At 37.6% G+C, this 22711-nt stretch overlaps 1 protein-coding gene across 1 annotated transcript in view; it reads left to right on the forward strand.

The window, feature by feature from the left end:
• Window positions 1-19905, forward strand: part of LOC136252597 (uncharacterized) — a 56063-nt gene extending 36158 nt beyond the window's left edge. The window contains exons 12-15 of the mRNA XM_066045075.1: window positions 17038-18691; window positions 18746-19131; window positions 19459-19488; window positions 19529-19905. Of these exons, the coding sequence (XP_065901147.1) occupies window positions 17038-18691; window positions 18746-19131; window positions 19459-19488; window positions 19529-19809 (2351 nt within the window). The 3' untranslated portion in view covers window positions 19810-19905. The remainder of the gene's footprint in view (window positions 1-17037; window positions 18692-18745; window positions 19132-19458; window positions 19489-19528) is intronic.
• Window positions 19906-22711: the final 2806 nt, after the last annotated feature.

The raw sequence follows: 22711 nt of genomic DNA on the forward strand, positions 1-22711 counted from the left end.
GAGGTCCATCCTCAAATGTAATGTTATTGATGTCGGAAAATAGCTGGCTCATCCTCGAAATATGTTAGAGTTCTATGGTTTCCTGTTACGGTTAGGTGTTTATATAGCTTCCTGTTGAGGCCACCATCCCCTCAAAAAACACTTGTGCTACTTCTAAAAACCAGGCGCCATGCAGCTAGCTAACTCATCTGGAATTAACTATAGACAGTATATGCTACTATGAATTACCAACTATCTATTACTATTTTACAATAGGGTAGTTTTGGGTTGTACAATAATATTATTAGCTAACTCGTATTTTGTAATTCATGAAATTTTCGTAATTTGTTCATATGCACTGCTAAGGAAGAGTTTGTTAAACAAACCGCTTTTACCAAAGTGCCACTCCACTGGTAGCGTACACATATGACACTGCCAGCTCAATTTATCACTCTCTCTCTCTACATACACACAAAGCGCGCACACACACACACACACACACACACACACACACATACATGCACACAAATGTTTCCCATTCCCAAGCAGGATGAATGAGACAACCTTCCCAGATGACTTAGAGGATGATTTATTCCTGGATGATCCATTCGGGGAGGACACTATCCACTCTCCAAATCTCATCCCCGAAACAGGAGATACCACCACCAACCCACCAAAACTGGGATCTGCTTCCCCTGGGGAGATGAGCAAAAGCTGTCTCAAGGCACTTTTAAAGCTAAGGTACCACAAATGCCCAGGTTAGAGGCCACCATCTCCTATCTTCAACCGGCTGATTATCAGCATATTGTAAAAACCACAATATAATAACTATGATAATTAAATTACCTTATTACAAGTGTGAAAATTTATTATAGTTAAATGGTGTTGCCACGTGCTGAGGTGTCAGACAGTTTCACATCCAGAACCAAGGACAGAAGCAATGTTTCCAATAGCGAGAGTGATGTGGCAGATGATTGGGAAGCCATACAGCTTGTCACAAAGAAAAACACCACCTCAAAGGTTTGAAAGTATTTTGGTTTCATCCTAGACGAAGATGGCAACCCTACTGATAGTGATACTCCAATGTGTAGGTTGTGTTATAAAAGTGTTTCAGCTAAATGGACAAATACAAGTGATTTAGTAAACCATTTGAAGTACAGTCATGCTAGTAAATACAGAGACCTGATTAAAGAGACCGGATCAACACCAATAAGAACAGTCAAAAATTCCCTAAATCAGTCAGCAAACTCTTTCAGAGTGTGTACAGAAAACCACAGCATTTGGTGTAAATTTGAAAGAATATTGTAAATTTACATGTGCGGTTACTAATTTCATTGTCAAGGATGTACTCACAGTGTGTACAGTGGCACATTTTTAGTCTTTCAGATACATTCAGTGTTGTGGTAGATGTGGAACTCGATGAGCTAGCTCCTAAAACTTCACTGAACTTTCCTTTTTTCTTGCTGGTTCAGGGTCACTCTCAGGCTCTGCAGTTCTTGAATCATGTCAACTTCATAAGATTCTACTTATTCCAGCAGCAAATGTACAGCAATATGTTCTGAATCAAATCTATCCTTAAATTGTGGGTCAAGAGATTACTTAACCTAATTTCAAGGACTTGGACTTAATGACTTATATAGCTGATAAGATGTAACAGAAAAGGGGCCAAAGTAAGGAAAAAATCCTTCCAACCCCAGGATTCGAATTGCAGGTCACTCAATGTCTAGTTGGGGCCACACTCAGTCTTCCTCCAAGAGGGATGGATTTTCTTCCTTACCACCAATCAACTTGATAAGAGGCTTAATGGCAAAGCAGGTTACTTGTTCCCCCCTGACAATAAATCTGTCACTGTATCAAAACCCTTGAGAGCCTCCAACACTGGCTGCAAGACATCAAGATCTTACCAGGTGGGTACTAAGTGAGACACCCTTCTGTCTTATCCCAGGACTGCACGGACAGTAATGTGCTGTTCAACTATTCTTTTAATGATTTCAACTTTTGAGCCCCATCTAGTACATACATCACCTTTCAACTTTTTCTGTGGCAAGAATTTCTGTCAGATCCGTATCTGTCATTTATGGTCCATTATGTCAACACAGGTTGGGATTTGCAAACACATTGTTTGCAAGTACAGAAGATCACACTGGTGTACAACTACGGGACACTTTGAGTGTAACATTAGAGCAATGGGCAATGAAAACTCACTGCCATAACTACAGACAGTGCCAGCAACATCAAACTAGCACGTCAGCTACTGAAGTGGAAGAAATTAAGTTATTTTGGTCATGATTTGGATTTGGCCATATACAAAGGTCTGAATGATAGTAGGATTGAACGGCTGAACGAGTACTGTCAATATGTTGAAAAGTGGTGGCAGCATTTTCAAGCAGTTGGAAAAGAGAGAGGGACTTGAAGGAAACACAGGTAGGTACACGAGGACCATAGGTCTGCAGTTCCAGAATAGTAATTGGCTTCATCCTTTAAAGTTGACAACACATTCTGCCTAGTCTCCTCATACAGCTGGGATTGCAACTCAACTGAAAAAGTCCTTGTAAGGAAGTTGATATCACGGTTGGATGGCCTTGACCATATCTCTGAAGCCTTCCTTGTAAGTGGATATGTACATGCAGTATGCTTGATTCATTACCTCTGGAATGGTGGAGGCTTAAGTGGAAGCAAATGCCACTCTTGGCTGTCATGGCACGAAAATATTTAGGGATATGTGCAACAAGTGTTCCTTCAGAGTGAATATTCAGTATTGGTGGTCATTTAGTTAGTCAAAAATGAGAATCTTTAATGCCTGATAAGTCAACAATATGATATTTTTGGCCACAAACTTAAATGGCTAGATATGTCATGATTGGTATTTGGTAATGTATACACAGTGTTGTTGTAACTTGTTTTAACTATATTCTTACCCACTTCAAGGTTTTCGGTTTATTTGGACATAAATTTATTTGGACATAAATTGTAATACATCATACATAAAATTATTTCACTGTAAAAACACAATTTATACAAAACTGTTTTTACTTTCAGCTCCTGAGCACTGTCAACCTGCTAAACAAGATAGCATGTGGTTAAACAATAATTTAATCATACCACATTATTGAACTGCAATACCGTACCGTGATAGTAAAAGATGATACCGCTCAGCACTATTTTCTTGTTTTTAATGCTGTATTTGATGTGAGATGGACTAAACCATAAAGGTGATTTTTGTCGTATAAGATGTCTCTAGGATGATTTTTAAAAGCAGAATTTTAGGCACTGCACATCACTTATGGAGGGATACCTACTTCAACAGTACTACCATACTGCTAGACTAATAAGAGGGGTGGTCATTGTGTTCGAGTAAATAGATGTGAGATGTGGTCTCTGCATTCAGTCATTATTAATTAACTAAGATTGTGAATGGGTGTAGTCCTGGACCTATCGTGAAGTTACAAGTGTCCAGTACCCTTGTAGTAGTGTAAGATCTTTAAATGATTTTGTGGCATCTAAATCTGCTGTGCAAGGAAGTGTTGATATGGAAAATTGATGCCTCAATGGTTTCATTTCATGAAGATGACGACCAGCATGATTGAAGATAAAAGGAAAGACAAGGGGCATAGGGCACACACTTGTTGGAACCCCAAAAGGTACATGCACAATATGCACTGGGAGAAATGGTAAACTAGTAGCAGAAATTGTGAAAAGTGAATATATCCACTGCCGTGATAAATGGTGGAATATTCGATAGAGGTGTGTGAGTAACTATGTGACAGACCATATTTTGTGGTTACCGCTTCGTAACTTGTGTCACTGGTGTTTAGAAATCATTCAAAAATCACTGCCATATTGTACCTTTTAAACCATTTTATGTACTTTTGGGAGTGTGTACATTTCCGTAGCAAAGTATGTATTGTTAAAGTCCAAAGCTTTTGTGATATGGAAATTGATGTAACTGGTAAAGTAAATGGAACATGCTACTACTACTGAGATTATAGGTCTTACTTAGACTAGCAGGCAGATGTGGTGTAAAGTTTATCAAACGGTACGGTTGTACCGTTTAAGTAGGAGTCCATATGAAATTTTTGCGTGCCGTCCAAAATCCTGCCTTTAATAATCATCCTAGAGATATCTTACGAGACAAAAATCACCTTTACGGAATAGTACTAGTCCATATAATACATAAAACAGCATTAAATACAACAAAACGCTTACAGGTGGCTGGATACAGAATTTTAAAAATTGCCAAAACTTTGAATTTTAGACTGACTGCCTGACTGCCTGACTGACTGACTACAGTCGCAAGCCTAGAGGCCAAACGAAGCAGTGGACGGCCACCATTTTATGCAACAACAACAAACTCACCAGTGGGGTGTGCCTCTTGGGGTTCCGACAAGTGTGTGCCCTCTGCGCCTTTTCTTTTAACTTCAATCAGGCTGCTTGTCTTCTTCTTCATCCAACGAAACCATATCGAGGCGTTAATTTTCCGTATCAATACTTTCTTTAAGCAGCATGATAGATGCCACAAGATTATTTAAGGCGTTTAGACTACGCTACTGTACAGAGGAATAGATTATATTCTTTACTGATATAATCTATGACGGAGGGTACTGTACGGAGGTACTGATACTCGATAGCTTCACGATAGGTCACAAGATCACGCCCATTCTTCATTCTACACATTATCGATCTATCGATTGAAACCACGATGACACACCCCTTTTGCACTAGCTGTATTTCAGTGACCACACACTTTCAATTTGGAAGGTGACTTGACATACTCTATAATTGATTGAAACCACGCCAATTTTTGGGCAAACGCACATCTTGCAGGCTATACTCTAACACAGCAGTCACCCTAATAGAACAGTCACATATTTATAGCTAGCTGTATGCCTTAACAAAAAAACTAAACAAACTAGTATATTATAAATTTAAAAATAAAGTAGGAATCCAAGTGATAAAAAGTAGTGAAACAAGAGAAGAACGATGGTAGCTATTACAGTATAGCTCGGTGGGAAATTCCTACTTTGGCATTGAGCACAAAATAATGGATATATCATGTCAAAGTAGGGAGAGCTATGCTGTAATAGCTACCATCGTTCTTCTCTTGTTTCACTACTTTTTATCACTTGGATTCCTACTTTATTTTTAAATTTATAATTTTTAATATATAATGTTTAAGTTGACTATACTTTGTCCTTAAATTAATGGTCAGTCAATGACAAAGTCTGCACAAATGGCATGATTTCTAACCATAATAATTTTTGGGCAGACACAAGTGTTTGTTTGTAGTGCTAACAATAACTGTCACTTGGTTGCTAGGAGATACCACCCCAAAGATTTACCAAAGTCACCTCCCCTTTGTGTACCTGTATCACCAGCATCTGTAATGACCACAACCTGGTGATATATTGCAGCTATGTGGTTGTATTTGGGTAGGTAAAAGCAGTGGACCTGGGACAAGGGGACCCGGATATCCAACTCTTCTCGGAATTTTATACGCTTCCCAATTTTCTATACATGCTGTTGCAAATGACCACCCTCTTAGATCTGTTGCCACCTTTGAATTAAATAGTTGCCATCATGGATAATGCAAAAAATGTGGCAATCTTTCTACTGTTTAAACTTTTCATTACTACATGGGCTCCAGAAAAATATTTGAACAGCAGATATCATGTTCCAGGACTAAACAGAAATATAATTAGAGGCACTTTTGCATTTAATACATTAGATGGCTTGATAATTGCTGTGCAGCCACCACAGACTGGTGCTACCACAAAAGACATTGCTGTTCTATAGTGGTTGCATGTCTTCCCTTAATGGATTTTCGTGAATGTATCAATGGTAACCTGAGCTACTTGGCCCTAAAAGTGTGGAAACCAAAATGTACTTTCGAAAAATAATGTGGGGGCCATGGCCAAAAATAATGTGGGGGTCATGGCCCCCCTAACCCCCCGGTTCCAACGTTCATGGTACATATACATATCAACATGATGACTTTAACAACACTCGTGAGTGTAGTGATGAGAATGCTACTTTACATATAATGGAATTCGCTATTGTTCAGTAGGATCAAGGGAGTTCCATAACAAGATAGCAGCTACGATGAACTTGAGTGGTCATGTTATACATGTATTAGGTTAGCACGAACCGTGAATAGTTGAGTGGTCATACAGTACAGTACATGTGTCGGTTAGCACAAACCGTGAATAGTTGGTGTATTATTTACATGATGAATGTTGTGATTCTTCTTATAGTATACTGTCTTGGCTGAAATAATAAATGTATAACTAGTGACTGTTTAACTTGTCAGTGTTCCATGTCTTGTGACAGGTAAACAGCTCAGTATTATACCCTTGTCCATAGCCAAGAGCAGTCATGTAAATACTCTAATAATGCAGTCAACTGTGTCTGCAACAAAGCTTACACTGAACTTGACAGCTAATGTAAAATTGCTCTATGTATCTACAACATTTATCATTATCAATAAAACAAATCCATTACTGGATTTAATAAAAAGTACACAAACTAGATGAATAAAGCTAAAAGTTTTAAAGGGGGAATAAGGATCATTGAAAAAAGCTACGAAACAAGATGGGATTGCTGGGGTGGTAATGAGTTTTAAGTCAGCTGGTATAGTTTAGTAAATGAGATATTGGTACTATTCACAAGGCAATGGATAGTGCCATGGGTTAGTTATTTAAAGTTCTCAACAAGCTAATTTCAACAATTTTTAAATTTTTCTCACACATCATGATCATGCATATAGACAGTTACAAATTCACCCGTAGAAATACTGTAAGTACATACGTAGCTACAATCTCATTATTTGAAAGCAATCTATGCATATTTATAGTTTATATTATACACGAAGCTCATGTGCATGTGTATCACCTAGTAAGATTATTAATTATCCGTGTGCTGTAAAATCTGTACAACTGTTGCGATGGAATATTAAATATGTGGTACAATCTCTACTTTGGTGTAACACTGTAAACAAAACACTTTTAGTATCAAGATGAGATCATAGGAGATAATATCAGCAATAGCCATTGGATTATGAACATAATAAATTAAGGTGGTGGTGTAGTGGAAGCCATTGAAATTCTAAAATTACGTATACTCTCCTAAATTTAGTTCTAGCACTACAGGTTACACACACAAGTCATGTTACAATTGAAGAAGCAATGTACCCTCTACTTCGGCTACAAGTGGGATCTTTACTTGCCGACTTGCACCATACGCCTTCGAAATATCCACTTAGTGTCAAATCCCAACGAAGGAAGCACCTACAGATCTGTAATCACAACACTGTGCGCTTGTATAGGCTACTAGCTAGTGCCTAGTAACAGAGAAGACTAGGCAGCTTTCAGTGTACAATAGTTATTAACCACAAGTACACGAAAAATTTGGAATTTTCAACTAGAGCAGGGACTATAGCACATCGATAAAAAGTACTGAAATAAGCTGGAGTAGTACATGATATTAAATCATAGTAAAACAATAAGAAGTGTTGTATCCCTACTGTGTTTCAAGATACCATGCATAGTAGGGATATACCACTTACTGTTTTACTGTGATTGCTTTACTCCAGCTTGTTTCAGTACTTTTTATCGATGTGCTATGGTCCTTACTGTAGTTGAATATTCAAAATTTTTGTTTACTTGTTTTGTCAACTTTTTTTGTAAAATAAAATTATTATACCACGCATACCACATCAAAATAAAAAAATGGTGCTGTGTGTCCCAGCCATCAGTTATCATCTGAAAAAGTGAAGCATCCTTTATGCTTTGTTGTCAGCTATGTTCAATCTGTTACACAACATTACGAATCAAGAATTGTTCGAAAAGCACCTATGCAATCAAAAAAAAAACAAAAAAAAAACAGATGATTACAAAAAATATGGACGATTTCCATTATGAAGAGAAGCCATCACTTACTACCACCAAATTGAAACTTCACTGTCAGCAAAGATGAATGGGACACAAAGGAGGAGACTGGTAAATCCATGAAGAATGCATTGTACATACTGTGGTATGAGGACTGTGTCACATACATGCACCCACAGGACAACCTAACAGCAGCAGTGCAAGGTGTACCAGTTTTATGCTATTCCATTCTAAATCAGCAAAATCTTCTATTATGACTGTTACAACATAACTAAGGCTGAAACTGACTTTTATGTTTTAATTTGTGCATGTTTGAAAGATGGACATGTAAGACTTATCTACGTACTAGTGATGTGCGATATGTAATATATATCGATATATCGTGATAGATTAATTTATATCGTGATATGATATAGAATCTTTACATCGTGATATAAGCCTAGGTATAGATTTTAGCTATAAATAGAGAAAAATATACCCAAGATGTCATTGTACACTGTACTTTTTTTGACAAAAGAGCTTGCATTGTTGTATGCTAGTCATGTACTATGTTGTATTGTACTTCTTGTACATCAGTGCTACAAGTGTCATCAGTGTAAATACACTAGCTGAGTAATGAGTTTGTATATCGTAATATATATATATATTGTATTGTGATATATTGTGTGCAATAATCGTGATAGGAAAATATCCTATATCGCATACCACTACTACGTACTTTTGTAAACAGTATAACTTCTTGAACTTTGAGTAACTAAGAAGGTAGTACTAAATAAAGTATGTTCTTTAGTTCAGTTTTATGTATGATACATCTAAATTCAAAAGGAGAAAGTGTGCATGTAACTATACATGTGTGACAGTTCTATAAGAGTGACTGCTGTATTAGAGTATCTCAAGTCAGCCTCTCACTTACCAAAGAGCTTGTCACTATTTCATGGCTGTGCTAGGATTGCAAATACAGCTAGACCAATAAAGTAGTGTGGTCGTTGTGTTCAAGTAAATAGATTATCAAGAGCTGTGGTCTCCGCACTTGTTATTAATCAACCAAGTTTGTTAATCGGTGTGGTTTCATATCGTGATATTGCAGGAATCTACTGGGTGTCCTACAGTATCATTTCATGAAAATGATGATCAGCCTAATTGAAGATAATAGGAAAGACAAGGCACAGAGGGCACACACTTGTTGGAACCCCAAAAGGCACATGCACATTCAGAGAAATGATAAACTAGTGCCAGAAATTGTGAATGTATATCCACTGCCATGATAATATTCCATAGAGGTATGTGAGTAACTACATGATTTGTGGTTACCGCTTCATAACTTCATCTCTGATATTTAGAGATCATTTAAAAATCATTGTCATTTTTGTACCTTTTAAACCCTTATTTGGGAATGTGTATATTTCCATAGCAAAGTATGTATTGTTAATGTCCAAACGTTTTGTGATACGGAAAAATATATCACATGAGAAATCATGGTCAGGTGAAGGTCTCCTCTTTATGTTTCACACTATAAGGATTACAACATTTAACAGTAATTGTTGTTATCCACAAAGTGAAACGTAATGTACCTTGAAGGAACTAGCTGGGATGTCTGCTCTAGTAGATACAGTGGAACCTGTCTATAATGGCCACCTTGGGACCAGATATATCTGGCCTTTATATATAGGTGGCTGTTATAGAGAAAACCTGCATAATGTGGTCAGCAGCATTTTAATGGCTATGACCATTATAAATGAGTGATTATTATTAAGAGGCTCACGCCAACCACTATGCAGTAATATTTTAGTACAGAAAGGGGCAAGGTGAGCTTGTTATGAATGTTGGTTATAGCTATTGAATATGTTCAAGCAATGAAGCCTGATAGATTATATAGCATTCGAAGTGTGATAATTGTGCATTAATTGAAACGGTGCCTGTGGTGCCAGGTAATTTGCTTAACAAGCCACCATAAAAGGTAGTGACCGCTATATGAAGGGGAAAGTTATGTATACAGTGATTCATAGGCGAATTCTTGGTTGGCCGTTATACGCATTAGACAGGTGACCGCTTAATGCAGACCACAATGCATACATTTGTATGGGAAAATATTTGGGACCTCGTGACCATGGCCGTTATGCAAAGGTGACCGCTTAATCCAGATGATCGTAACACAGGTTCCACTGTATTCCAAAGTGAATGTAGATCACATAAATACCACATTATTGCATTCACAGTTGTCAACTTTCATTTCAGAATCCTTGTATGTCTAGTGTCTAACTTGACAAAAGTCTTTACCCTGTCTTTCAAGTCGGTTTGATACTTGTGCACTGCAGTGAGACTGCCCTATTAGATCTGTTGCCACCTTTGAGGTAAATCTTTGCCATCATGTATAGTGCCACATATGTGACACTCTTTCCACTGTTAACTTCTCACTACTGCACAGACTCCAGAATAATATTGAACAAAAGATATCATGTGTCAAGACTACAAATTACAGGCTCTTTAAATTTAACACAGTGGATGGCTTGATAGTTGCTGTGCAGTCACAAGAGACTGGTGTTGCCATAAATGTACTGTTGTGTGGTGGTTGTATATGCCTTCTTGTATGGAGATACACGTGTATTCTGTATATGTATAAGCTGATTTTTTCAACCTGAGCTACTTGGCCTTAAAAGTGTGGGGACCAAAACATACATACTTTTGAAAACAGTGTGGGGCCACTCCCCAGGTTCCGATGCCCTTAGTACATACTGTAGAGTTGGGTTGTTAAGCGCATGTATCTATTAAGCACATATTATTTATTAAATGCATTTCTTGTGATTAGTCATGGCTGATAAGTGCACGTGGCCTAATGCGAGGCTCAAAATGCAACAAAGCTACACACGGGGAGAAAAGCTGGAAGTACCAAAAAAATTAACTCCTCCTTGAACACTCACATCTCCCTTGAGGTCTCCCTTCGCTGTGTTTACAGCAAATCAGCTTTCTGTATTGTGCCACTGGAAAGATGCTACTACTCAAGATTGATCAATGATTGTGATGAATTCTAGCGGAAAGGGTGATGAATGGCAATCAAACGGCCAGCATGAACACCCCTGTGTGAAAGATAAGAAGCCAGACTGCTTCTACCAATTCCGTGATTTTCTCTCATGCGATGGCTACTGATAATGATTAATTAATTGTAATTGTAAATTTTGATAGAGGCGTAGCCTGTACTGGACACAAAACATTGCCGTGGTTGAACATTTTCAGTGTTTCCAGCAAATTTAGCTTTGTGCAGAGAGATCTTACCTCTACTCAAAAAGTAAATCCATTCATTGGTCGCCCACACATATACAGTAGACCCTCAGTTATTCGACCCTTGTTTATCTTTACCGTCATTTATCTAAGCTTAGAAATGATTGTTCTATTAGAGTATTTTGAGAACACAGGTGTATGATCTATTAGGGTATTTCAATAGAACTATGCGTATTAATTAGTGATGTGCGATACTTATCGATATATCAGAATATCGCGATATTCCAGCTGTATCGCGATACCGATGCACCCGTACACGTATCGATATTTTGATTGCGCAATCACGGAAATATGAAGGTCTGGCTTTCTTCAATTTAAAAGTGTAGCTGGGTTTTTACCTGTTTCCTAGACTCCTTAAGCTTGTTATATAATAGTGCAATGGTGTAATGGCTGGTACTAAACAATAAAAATTTATCAGCCACCCACGCACTTAATTAAACTTGGCTTCTTTGTACAAAGGATGCACTGTATCGCATATCGATATCGTATCATGACTACACAGCTGTTAGATACAGATACACCATTTCAGGCGTATCGCACATCACTAGTATTAATATATGGGCTTCAGTTATCCAAACAGTTCACTTATCTGAACACTTTTATCATTGCCTGAGACACGTTGGGGTTTGGATAACCAAGGGTTCACTGTAATTTGTACTTTTTACAGGTTTTTCAAATTTGCAATTGAATTCGTCCTGTTTGCAATTGAGATCATTGCTTTTGCAATTGAATTAGTCCCATTTGCAATTGAATTCATCAGTTTGTCGCTTTTGCAGTTAAATTAGTCTGTAACAAGAATGACAGCTGGAGAAAACATGGAAACATGATGTAGCAGCTGCTAAAAGAACTTGTTCAAGTACAACAGTAGTAAACAACTCTTTGTAAGGCAATAATTCTTCCTCTACAGCCTATCCAGCAACATTCCAAACTCTACTACGTCATTTGTGATGGGTGTGTTCACTTTCGAGCAAGCTAATTAACTTGTCAGAAAGCTATCAGCTTCGCGTACTACCAGCTCCAATTTCCTTCTAGTGTCTCAAGTGTAACTCTCCATGGTGTAAATAATTCATCTCTTAATGAACAGTTGGTTTCTTGGAGCCATTTTGTTTATGACGAATTGTAATGCAAATGCAATGAATTTTATTGCAAAACCGATGAATTCAATTGCAAACGGGATGAATTCAATTGCAAAAACCTGTAATTAATGAGCAAAAGCCTCTCATATGTATCCAATTTTACATATTGGTATTACATCTACACTGCTTGTAGATGTGTAGTACAATTCAGCATAACATACATAGCAAATTTGAAGATATACATGATTGTATCCTTCTACAAGCCTATGCCGGTCTTATGGCTATGTTAATGGTTTACACCTTTCTAAGCCACACAAATGCTATTGTTTTTACCTTTGATACAGGCAAAAAGGAAGCTACAGGAATCTAAACTACTGCTTCGAAGATTGACCTAACTTTCTACTATACAGAGACCAAAGTATAAGATGTTACCTTGTTTCATTCATGCGCTATAGTCCCTCAAAGTCAACCCATACATTTTTCTTATTCCGAGATACTGGCTGCTTGCACAGGCATCAAATTTGCTGTGAAGGTTCTTCAACAAACTTGTGGAAACTTAGCGCAGGGATTTATCTTTGCACTTCTTCTTTCTTGAGTTATAAAACAAAGAGCGAGTGCCCGCAAGCGAACTTCGACTTCTGAGCCTCGTAACTTCGGGCTGGATCACAACAATTATAATTCCATGTGCTAAAAGTTTGCAAATTTAATACTGATGGTCCACCAAAAGTTTGGTAGAGGTCCGACTATTGTGTGTTCCAGAATATCGCCTTTTACAATGCAGTGTATGGTACTGCTCAAATGCAACGTCGCACTTGCTCGAGCAAGTCGATTTCAAGCAATCGAAAATTTGCTAATTAAAGGGTCATGGCACTTGTTTCGCTTGCGAGTATTTATCTACTATCTTGCATGGTGAATACTCGCGAGCGAAACAAGTGCCACGCCCCTTTAATTAGTGAATTTCCGATCGCTCGCAATCGACTCGCTTAAGCAAGTGCAACGTTGCATTTGAGCAGTACCGTACGTAGAACATGCGCATGCCAACCAGTTATTACAACAAATTCCAATAAACCACAAATGCCAACTTTATCAAATAACAAGTTATAAATGAAGTTCTGAACAAAAGAAAAGCTCTTGTTCCTGATCTTTACACACTGGTACACCCTCCTGTTGCTTGTGGAGTCGCCAAGCCTTTTCTTCGATATTTAATGCCTCGTAACGCACAGCCAGTCTCTTGTTATGTGTGATAAATCCAGCTGGAACATTGTCACTACCTAAGAACAGGTGTACAATACAAATATAACTTACCAACGTACACTATCACTCGAGAAAACGCAGGAAGAACGTGTGCTGGCTACAAATCAGCTTGTGTTCGCACGTATCTTCAAAACTAGCACTAACTTTCAGGCTAATTCACTCTATTATCACTCTTGGACACCCAGACGATCATTTTCGTGATGGTTTTCAAACAAAACAGGCTGTTTCTTGGCCAATCCCTTTGGCACAAAACACGGCTGCCTAACACGGATACTTTGAGTATGCGTAATATTGCCAATTACGATGTAACAGCTGCATGTGGTTATGTAGGTTGTCCCTTGAATGGCTTCAAAAACCCGTTAGCACCCTTAACTTGCCACGTGTAGGCAAGTACATATGTGAGTTCCCAAGCACATCTTTTGACAGATTTGTTGATAGCTCATGTCTGTCATCTCGCTGTGTTTTGTGATGCACGTACATGTTCCAGTGTTGTAACTAGTACATTCACTGTTGCTAACTCATTGTAGGATTGGATACTAAAGGATAGGGATAGTGTTATTGGGCACTTTTAATACTAAAACATCATGCAGCTTAGATATATATCATGAGCTAGGTAGCTTGATTATTCTTTATGGCTTATTGCATAATGATGTTGCATGTGTGGTATTTGCATGCGGTTGGAATGGCCTTATTCTTTGTCCACACAGAGGCATGCAGGAAAACCACTATGCCCACAGAAATTATATGCCAAAGAGCAGAGCTTAAAGCGACTCTCACTTGATTCCAATCACATTTCTTCAGTGACCGAGTTCATATAGTTCTAGGAACTCTACACAAAATGTTAACTTCAAAATCCACTATCTGCACATTATGGTCACTAACACCAATTGCCTGAATTGACTAACTAATGTTTAATATGTCACTAACAATAACATGATCAATAAGGATAGCTGAGTTGTAATGTACACGAGTAGGCTGGTAAACCTGTTAAATCAAAGTTAAATCAGATAATAAATTTGTATAATCAGATTGAGTACTTGAAGGAGGAAGTAGATTGATGTTAAAATCATCTGCCAAAATGATAAAATAACAGTTTTTAAAAGTTCCAAGTCGCACCCAAATTAAAACCTGGATTAGGTTGCTAACGGAAGTTATGGCTGCAAATGTAAGCTTTTGTTGTTCTGTAGTTTGTTTTCAGCATAGTCGCTGTGCAAATTGATTTCCTTGCTCTTCATACTGTCTATATAGCACTGTAATTCCACAAATTACTCACCACATTAAGCTGAAACTTTGGTGATCTATTTCTTGGACACTGTAGATAATGCTGAGAAAATAAGAGTTCCAAAGTTGTGTGTACTAGGTGGGTTTTTGCTGAGAAGGTCACTTAGAAAATAAAGTGCATTAGATTGTTAATTTAAAATGATATAGGGAAGTTGTGAAACAAGAAACATGATTGTATAGCTACACACCATGGCATATGTAGTAGGGCTGGGCGATACTACCGTTTTAGCGATATATCGCAATATTTTGAAAGTATCGATATCGCGATATTTTGTTATTAACTATTGTGATACCATGCCTGTACATTATTGTCATTGAAAATCCATTTGATATGCAGTACTAGGCTAAGAATCCTTGTAAATGATTAAGTCCACCCACCTGGTTTCCCCTGCAGAGAGGTGTGAACACCATAACAACCTCAAAGCATGTGTTACAATAACTTACTGTAAACAATGATGATAGTGGCTAGTTTGCTATCACCTATAAGGACTTCCTGCAGGAATGCTGAGCAATATGCTATGTAGCACCAGCTATGATTGACTTATTTGTAAATATTGTGAACTATTCAGTATCGTGAATAGTGGCTTTAGTATTGATCGTGATACTAAAATGGCAGTATCGCTCAGCCCTAATATGTAGCTGTATGTGGAAGAGTCTCTAGTTACCTTGACATTGTTTATAACTAGCTACCAGCCAAAGAGGGATTTTCCCACATCTAAGTATAATATATATGTATCTTTTTACCAAATTTGAGATTGGCTTATCATACAGTATGGTAGTACTGTATATTAAGGATCACAGTGGTTTGGGTCTTTTTGGCCACCCAAAAACTAGCTTCACGATACCATCCTGGCACCGTGACAGTAGTATAACCAAGCCCAAAAGTGTCTTCAGTACAATCCTCAATAGGTTGTTACAAAAATTTTAAAAATGTGCAATGGGATTTTCTACTGTCCAACTACCTGACTGCCTGTTGCCTTCAGACAAGCATAACTCAATTACATCTAAGGCTATGGGCTTGACTATTCGATGTTACTTCGTCCAAAGACGTGTCTTTTGGCATATTGTAGTACTTACAATGCACACATCATAAACTTACCTTTGTCCTCCTTTGTGTCCCATTTCTTTCTGTTGATACTTCCCAAGGTGTCAATTTGCAGTAGCACAAAACAGGAATCATCTATATTTTCTGTGGTGACTGGAGGTGCTTTTCATACTGTTCTTCATTTGTTGCACTGTGTAACGTACTGAACATAGCTGAAAGAGAACCTTATTTCACTTTCAAGCCAGTAATTGTTAAGTGGGACACATGTTTAAGTGAAAACATTAACCCTGCAGACAACATCTTTTTTCTTTGAGGTGGTATGCACTAGTGCTTGGCGGTATTGAAATATCATGGTATATCAACATATAGTTAGCTTTTTATTGTAACTATTGCATCATTTCTTGGGCCTAGTATGAAGCAGTATGCATCCCAAAAACCAAAAATATATATAGTTCAGTACAAGTAGGCATGTATTGTAATGTGAGAACCTCACGTTTTTGTTTAGGGTGTGTCTGCTAAACCATCAACATATTGGGTAATTAAACACCAAAGGCTTGCTGGATTAAAATCAACTGGTATTCATCGATATACCGTTTCGATATTACAGTTATCAAAGGATGTCATGGTATGACAATCGGTTATGATGATTTATCATGATAAATGGCATTACCAGTATATTGCAGAGCACTAGTATACACAGGTTCACCAGTCATAATAATGTTACAAACAAGTAAACAAACAAGTTTAAGCCTATAACTGAATTAGGGATTAAATGTTCATTAGTATATTTACCTCCCTTGTTTCCCTATTTTTTTTAATATGATTCCTAATCAAACTTAAAATTCCTAATTTTTCCTTTTAAAATATACACCAGTTGTGGTGGAAGAGTGAGGGGTGAATTTTGACAATGAATGTTGCATAGTAGAGTTTGAAGCATACAATAGATGTGGATATCATTCTAGAGGGTCTAAGAACATTATCCCAGAAAAATTTTAATGCTATAATGGACTTCTGTTAATTAAAGGTAAATATTAAGATTCAATTAATGGTGACTGCTCTGTTAAAGTATCTCAGTCCTTAAGACAAACATTAACCAATAAAAGTGGCGATATGGCCCTCCTGCTCAGCTCATTTCCAGCATATGTTGTGCTCTAATTACATAGATTCATAATATTTGTAATGTTATATTACTATTAACATTATTGTACTATTAATATTATTGTACTTAAAAGATTATGCGTAGGTGCAGGAAAAAACCTAACACCTCTTGATGACAGAACCATCAAAGCCTATCAGGAAGCTCTGAAGAAAGGCAAAAGACCTGCAAATAAATTTAAACTGGTTTTCTTAGGTGCCGAAGGCGCTGGCAAAACCAGCACTGCAGGGTCACTTTTGAATAAAGATTTTCAACCGCAACAACCATCCACAGTTGGTGCTCATCTACATTCTTGCACTGTAGATCGTATGTTCGTTTCAAAATGGAAACAGACAGATATCGCACATCACCTTGAGAGATTACCGAAGCATTTCAGAAGTGAAATCAAGGCTTACATCAAGGCATTTACACCGAGTGTTAAGAAGCCCTCCTCCCCTGCAAAAGGACCCTTTCTACATCAAGAGGAGTCTACAGATGATGGTGGCAAGGAACACTTTCAGCCACAGAAGATGGAAGAAAAAGATGCAGCAATAGTCAGAGAGGTAATCAACACCCAGGAGATCTGCACTGAAGATGTCAACATAGTAATGCTGGATCTGGGAGGGCAAGAAATATACTATACCATACATTTTTTATTTCTTGCCCAGGAAGATGTGATTTTTATTGCTTTTAATGCCTCTCAAGATTTAAACAAACCAGTGGTCTGTCGACAACGACTAACAAGGTTCCAAGAGAAAGTGGCAGCCAGAGGCATGCAAACCAACTTAAAAGCCATTGAAACAGCAATGTTGTCTGTCTACAGTCATTGTGGGAAAGATGTTGGCCCTACATATATGTCCAATCGCATTCCTACCATTGTGATGGTGGCAACACATGCTAAAGGTCTCTCTGATGCACAGAGAGAAAAGATGAGACTTTTTCTGATAAAATCCTTTTCTGGAAAACCATTTATGGATCATTTGCCACAATCTTTAGCCATGGGGGAGGCTTTTTTTTTCATTGATAATAGTGAAAGAGATCCACAAATGTTTGATGCTCTTAGAGGAATTACATTGAAGGCTGCAGCACCGACCATGGTTTTGGAATGTCCAATCTCATACTTGCAGTTTGAAGCTGATATCCTGAGAGAATCACAAAGCAAGAACATTATAACGAAACAGGAAGCGGCAGATATTGCAGACAAGGCTGGTCTGAAAGAAAGCTTGGATGAGGTGTTGAATCATTTCACCATGAAAGGCACATTGCTGTATTACCCCGAGGAAGAGTCTTTGAGAGATCATGTTTTTATTTCTCCTCAAGAAGTATCAAACCTGGTGTCAACAGTGATCTCCACTGATAATTGCCAGCCATCTTCTGCTAAACTTCAACGAGTATGTGACCGTTATGACAACTATGGTTTGCTAGAGGAAGCACTTCTTGATGACATCTTAAAAAGTGCTAATCGTTCAAAAGATAAGAGCATTGTTCTTGGTTTTTTGGAGAAGTTTCATCTTGCAGTTAAAGTGTCTAGAGAAACAAAGTTTACAGATGAAGATGACTCTTACGCTACTCCGACGAAAGGTGCTGTGTACCTAGTACCCTCCATGCTTGTTTACAATGAAGCAAAATTTCACAAAAGAAAGCCAGAAGATGTTGTAATTTTTTACCATTTCCCTGACAAGTTTATCCCAGAAGATGGTTTCTGCCAAACCTTGGTGAAGATAGTTATTTGGTCCAATAAACATGGTCACCATATTCAGAGGTAGGTGTAGTGTTATTTGATTCATAAGAATCTTATTTTCTTTGTCCTTTCTAGTATACACCATGGGGTTGGCTCCTTCAGATTTAAAGGAAAGAAGCAGTGCTTCACCTTACAACAGTGTACACAAACCTCTTCTATCAAACTCTACATATCTGTTGATAAAAACAACCTTTCCAAAGATGAGCTCCAAGAAGTTGTATCTTCGTGCCAGCAGCTCTTTCATTACCTACAAAAATGCATCAAAGAAGTCCACCAATCACTTATTCGATGTGCTTTGGAACCAATAGGCTATTTGGAGTGTCCCATTGATCATGAAGGCAGCCAGTTTCCTCATCTTCGATTAAGTGAAATTAAGAATGACAAAGAATTGGTATGTCCAAGGAGTGGCAAGGTTGTCTCTCTAGAACAGTATGACTTGTTGCTTGCATCACCAAATTACCGTAAGTTTTAATGCATATTATACAAATGTGCTTTATAGTGAGATATTTTGGCTGTACAATTCTTTCCCATTCTCCTCATGTCAACAACTTTCCTTGGCCTTTCCCATGACTATGTGATTTTAAATCTATCATCTGTTGTAGACTTTGAAGCCAATAATGAATCATACTTATATAGAGCAATATATACACAAATATGCTAAATTAATCCATAAAGATCTAGGTATAATATAGTAACATAATTGTTGCCTTAATGGTCTTATGTAGCAAAATTTAATATTGCTGTACGGTTTGTACTTAGAGTGACTGGTATGTATTAATTCCATCTAGGAGGTGCTCTAAGGAAGGCTCCAAACAAAAGTAGGTGGTACACATTAACTTTTATGTTTTACATTAACAGACTTTCATTGTCTTACAGAACCAACCCTTCCCGATCTGTTCACATACTTGGATGATCTTGTCGACTGGTACAAGTTTGGAGCCTATCTACTGCCAACCGACAACCGTGCCAAACTTGAGATCATCAAAAAATCAAACAAGGGTGATGTCGATGATTGCAAGAGAGATTTGTACAACCTTTATTTTGAGATTGGTGATGTATCTTGGGATAAAGTAGTCGAAGCTCTGCAAAAAGCCAATTATCCAAACATTGTGAAAAAGATCAAAGAAGACTTTTATTAGTCTGAACTGCATATATATTAAATATTTTTGGTTTTTAGAATTCTAAATTGTTTTTGTATATCCCCCCCCCCTCCCAGCTGACTAACAATATTAAAAGTGGAGTAGTTATATTATGTATCATGTAAGGTTTGTCATTTTTCTTACAAATTTACATTAAAGTACTTTAAAATGTGAAGAATTTGTGAACGCCAATTGATGTGCATCAATTGTATGGACACATGAACTAACACACCAGATCACATGTTGCATGTGTCGACACTATTATCAATTGCTCACATTTAGAGCGTACATACATACAGATAATTTTGTTTACCTTATAATACAATCACAGTTAGACTCACCTTAAGTATAGAACTTACATGGATCTTCAACACTGTTAATTACAATTGTCCCTAGCTAGAGTTTGAGTGTTTAGATATGTGCATGAATTTAGCCAATAATAATGATAAAGTTTTATGTTGCATAGCTTCCAATCTCTGTCTTTTGGCTGAGTCACCAACCATTCATGAAGGCTGAATTGTACATGTCCTTTAGACTATTAATTTTGGAAATTGCAAAAGATCAAAAGCTGACTAAGCTTAATTAAGGAAGATTTCTGACAGATTGTAATTATATCTGAATTGGACAGATTAGGAACTCCCTGTTACTAATACCATCAGAATAAGTATCCTTAGCCACTATTTACAACTCACTTTACGTGAGGTTATATTCAACAGACTACGAAAGCTACTGAAGCTGCTGGAATTGTTAAAAGAATACTTCTGGTGAGGAACTGTGCTGAGTGCAGTGGTTGTGAACCTTTAATGTTACTTTCTTGTTGTTTGTTGTGTTGTTTTTTAGTGTAATTTCTCTCCTTGCCATTCCCATGTGCACCTTATGATTTTCCATGTTGTGGTCACATGTGTCCAAGGACACACCAGAATAATAATTTCTGTATGTCATACATTATTTTCATCATCAATGGTGACTGGGCCTGCGAATATAGGGCATGTGGGCACATGAGTTTTGCCTACTTTTTCAGACTTCTATCACTCATAACTTTTTATACCATTATGCTATTGCAATGCACTTTTCAGCTCTTGGTTATGGGGTGCCGTTTGTATCAAAATTATAACAATATAATAAGTATAAAAAAACTAGGTTATATGTGCTTGCTGTACATGGTTTATACATATGTACATTTTCATAAATAAATAATGACTCTTTTTTAATCAATAATTTACATTATTTAATATATAATGCTCAAATGACAAGACAATGACAAGTATCTTCTCTATTATGTGCCATTTGTTGTCCTGTTACACATTTTGGCACAAAACCTGAACTTTGAGATGCCATTTGTATCAAAATTTAGGTTTTTAATTACACTGCCAAAAATATAAATGGAAATAATTTTCCTTGATATTGTTTACCCAAAAATGTGCAAGATTTCTATAGTACTTTTCATTATTTATTAAGTCATGAACATTAGTTGTTAAGCCATGAACATTATTTGTTAAACCATTAAATTCTTTACTTAATGTACCCTTAATCTTTACAAACCTTGCGATCAACATCTACAACAGGCTACACAAGATTACACAAGATTACATGAGGCTACACAGAGTTACATAAGGCTACACTGGCTTACATTAAAGCTACAAAGAGTTACATGATGCTACACATGGTTACATGTGGCTACACTGGGTTACATGATACTGCACAAGGTTGCATGAGGCTACACTGCGTTACATGATACTGCACAAGGTTGCATGAGGCTACATTGGGATACATGAAGCTTTACAGGGTTACATGATGAGGATTACATGAGGCTACACAAGCTTACATGAAGCTACACAGAGTTACCTGAGGCTACACAAGGTTACATGAGGTTATACGCAGGGTTACACAAGGATAATTGGGTTACATGGAGCTACACAAATTTACATTGGGATAATTATATGAGGCTACACAGTTTTGCATGATGCTACACTGGATTATTATGTATATGAGGGTACACAGGGTTACATGAGGCTACACGAGGTTACATGAGGCTGTATATAGGGATACATGAGGATACATTGGGTTACATGGGGCTAAACAGAGTTACATGAGGCTACACAGCATTACACCGTATTGGGTTACATGAGGCTACACTGAGTTACATGATGCTACACTGATCATGAGTTACATGAGGCTACACTGAGTCACATGAGGCTACACTGGGTTACATGAACCTAACTGTGCTACATGAGGCTACACAAATTTAGATAAGGATACATAGGATTACATGAGGTTACACAGAGGTTATACATAGGGTTACATGAAACTACACAGGCTCACACGATGTTACACAGGATTACATGAGGCTACAAAGGGTTACATGAGGCTACACAGAGTTACACAAGGCTATACATTGGGTTACATGAGGTTACATGACACTACACAGAGTTACATGAGGCTGCACAAGGTTGCATATGAGACTGACAGAGTTACATGAGGTTACAAAGGGTTACATGAGGCTACACTAGGTTACATGAGGCTACATAAGGTTACACGAGGTTACACAGAGGCTACACAAGGTTGCACGAGACTGACATAGTTACATGAGGCTACAAAGGATTAAATGAGCTGCACAGAGTTACATGATGTTACATTGGGTTACATGAGGCTACACAGCCTCACGTAACCTTTTGTAAACCCAATGTAGCATCAGGTAACTCTGTGCAGCCTCTTGTAACTCTTTGTAGGCTCATGTAACTCAGTGCAGTCTCATTTAACCCTGTGTAGCCTCGTGTAACCCTGTGTATTGCCTCATGTAACTCTGTGTACCCTAATGTAACCCGATGTCTCCTTATGTAACCATATCATGTCTAGCCTCATGTAACCCTTTGTAGCCTCATGTAGCCTCATGCAACTCAAT

Source organism: Dysidea avara, chromosome 4 (genome assembly GCF_963678975.1).
Source record: "Dysidea avara chromosome 4, odDysAvar1.4, whole genome shotgun sequence".
Classification (NCBI taxonomy): domain Eukaryota; kingdom Metazoa; phylum Porifera; class Demospongiae; order Dictyoceratida; family Dysideidae; genus Dysidea; species Dysidea avara.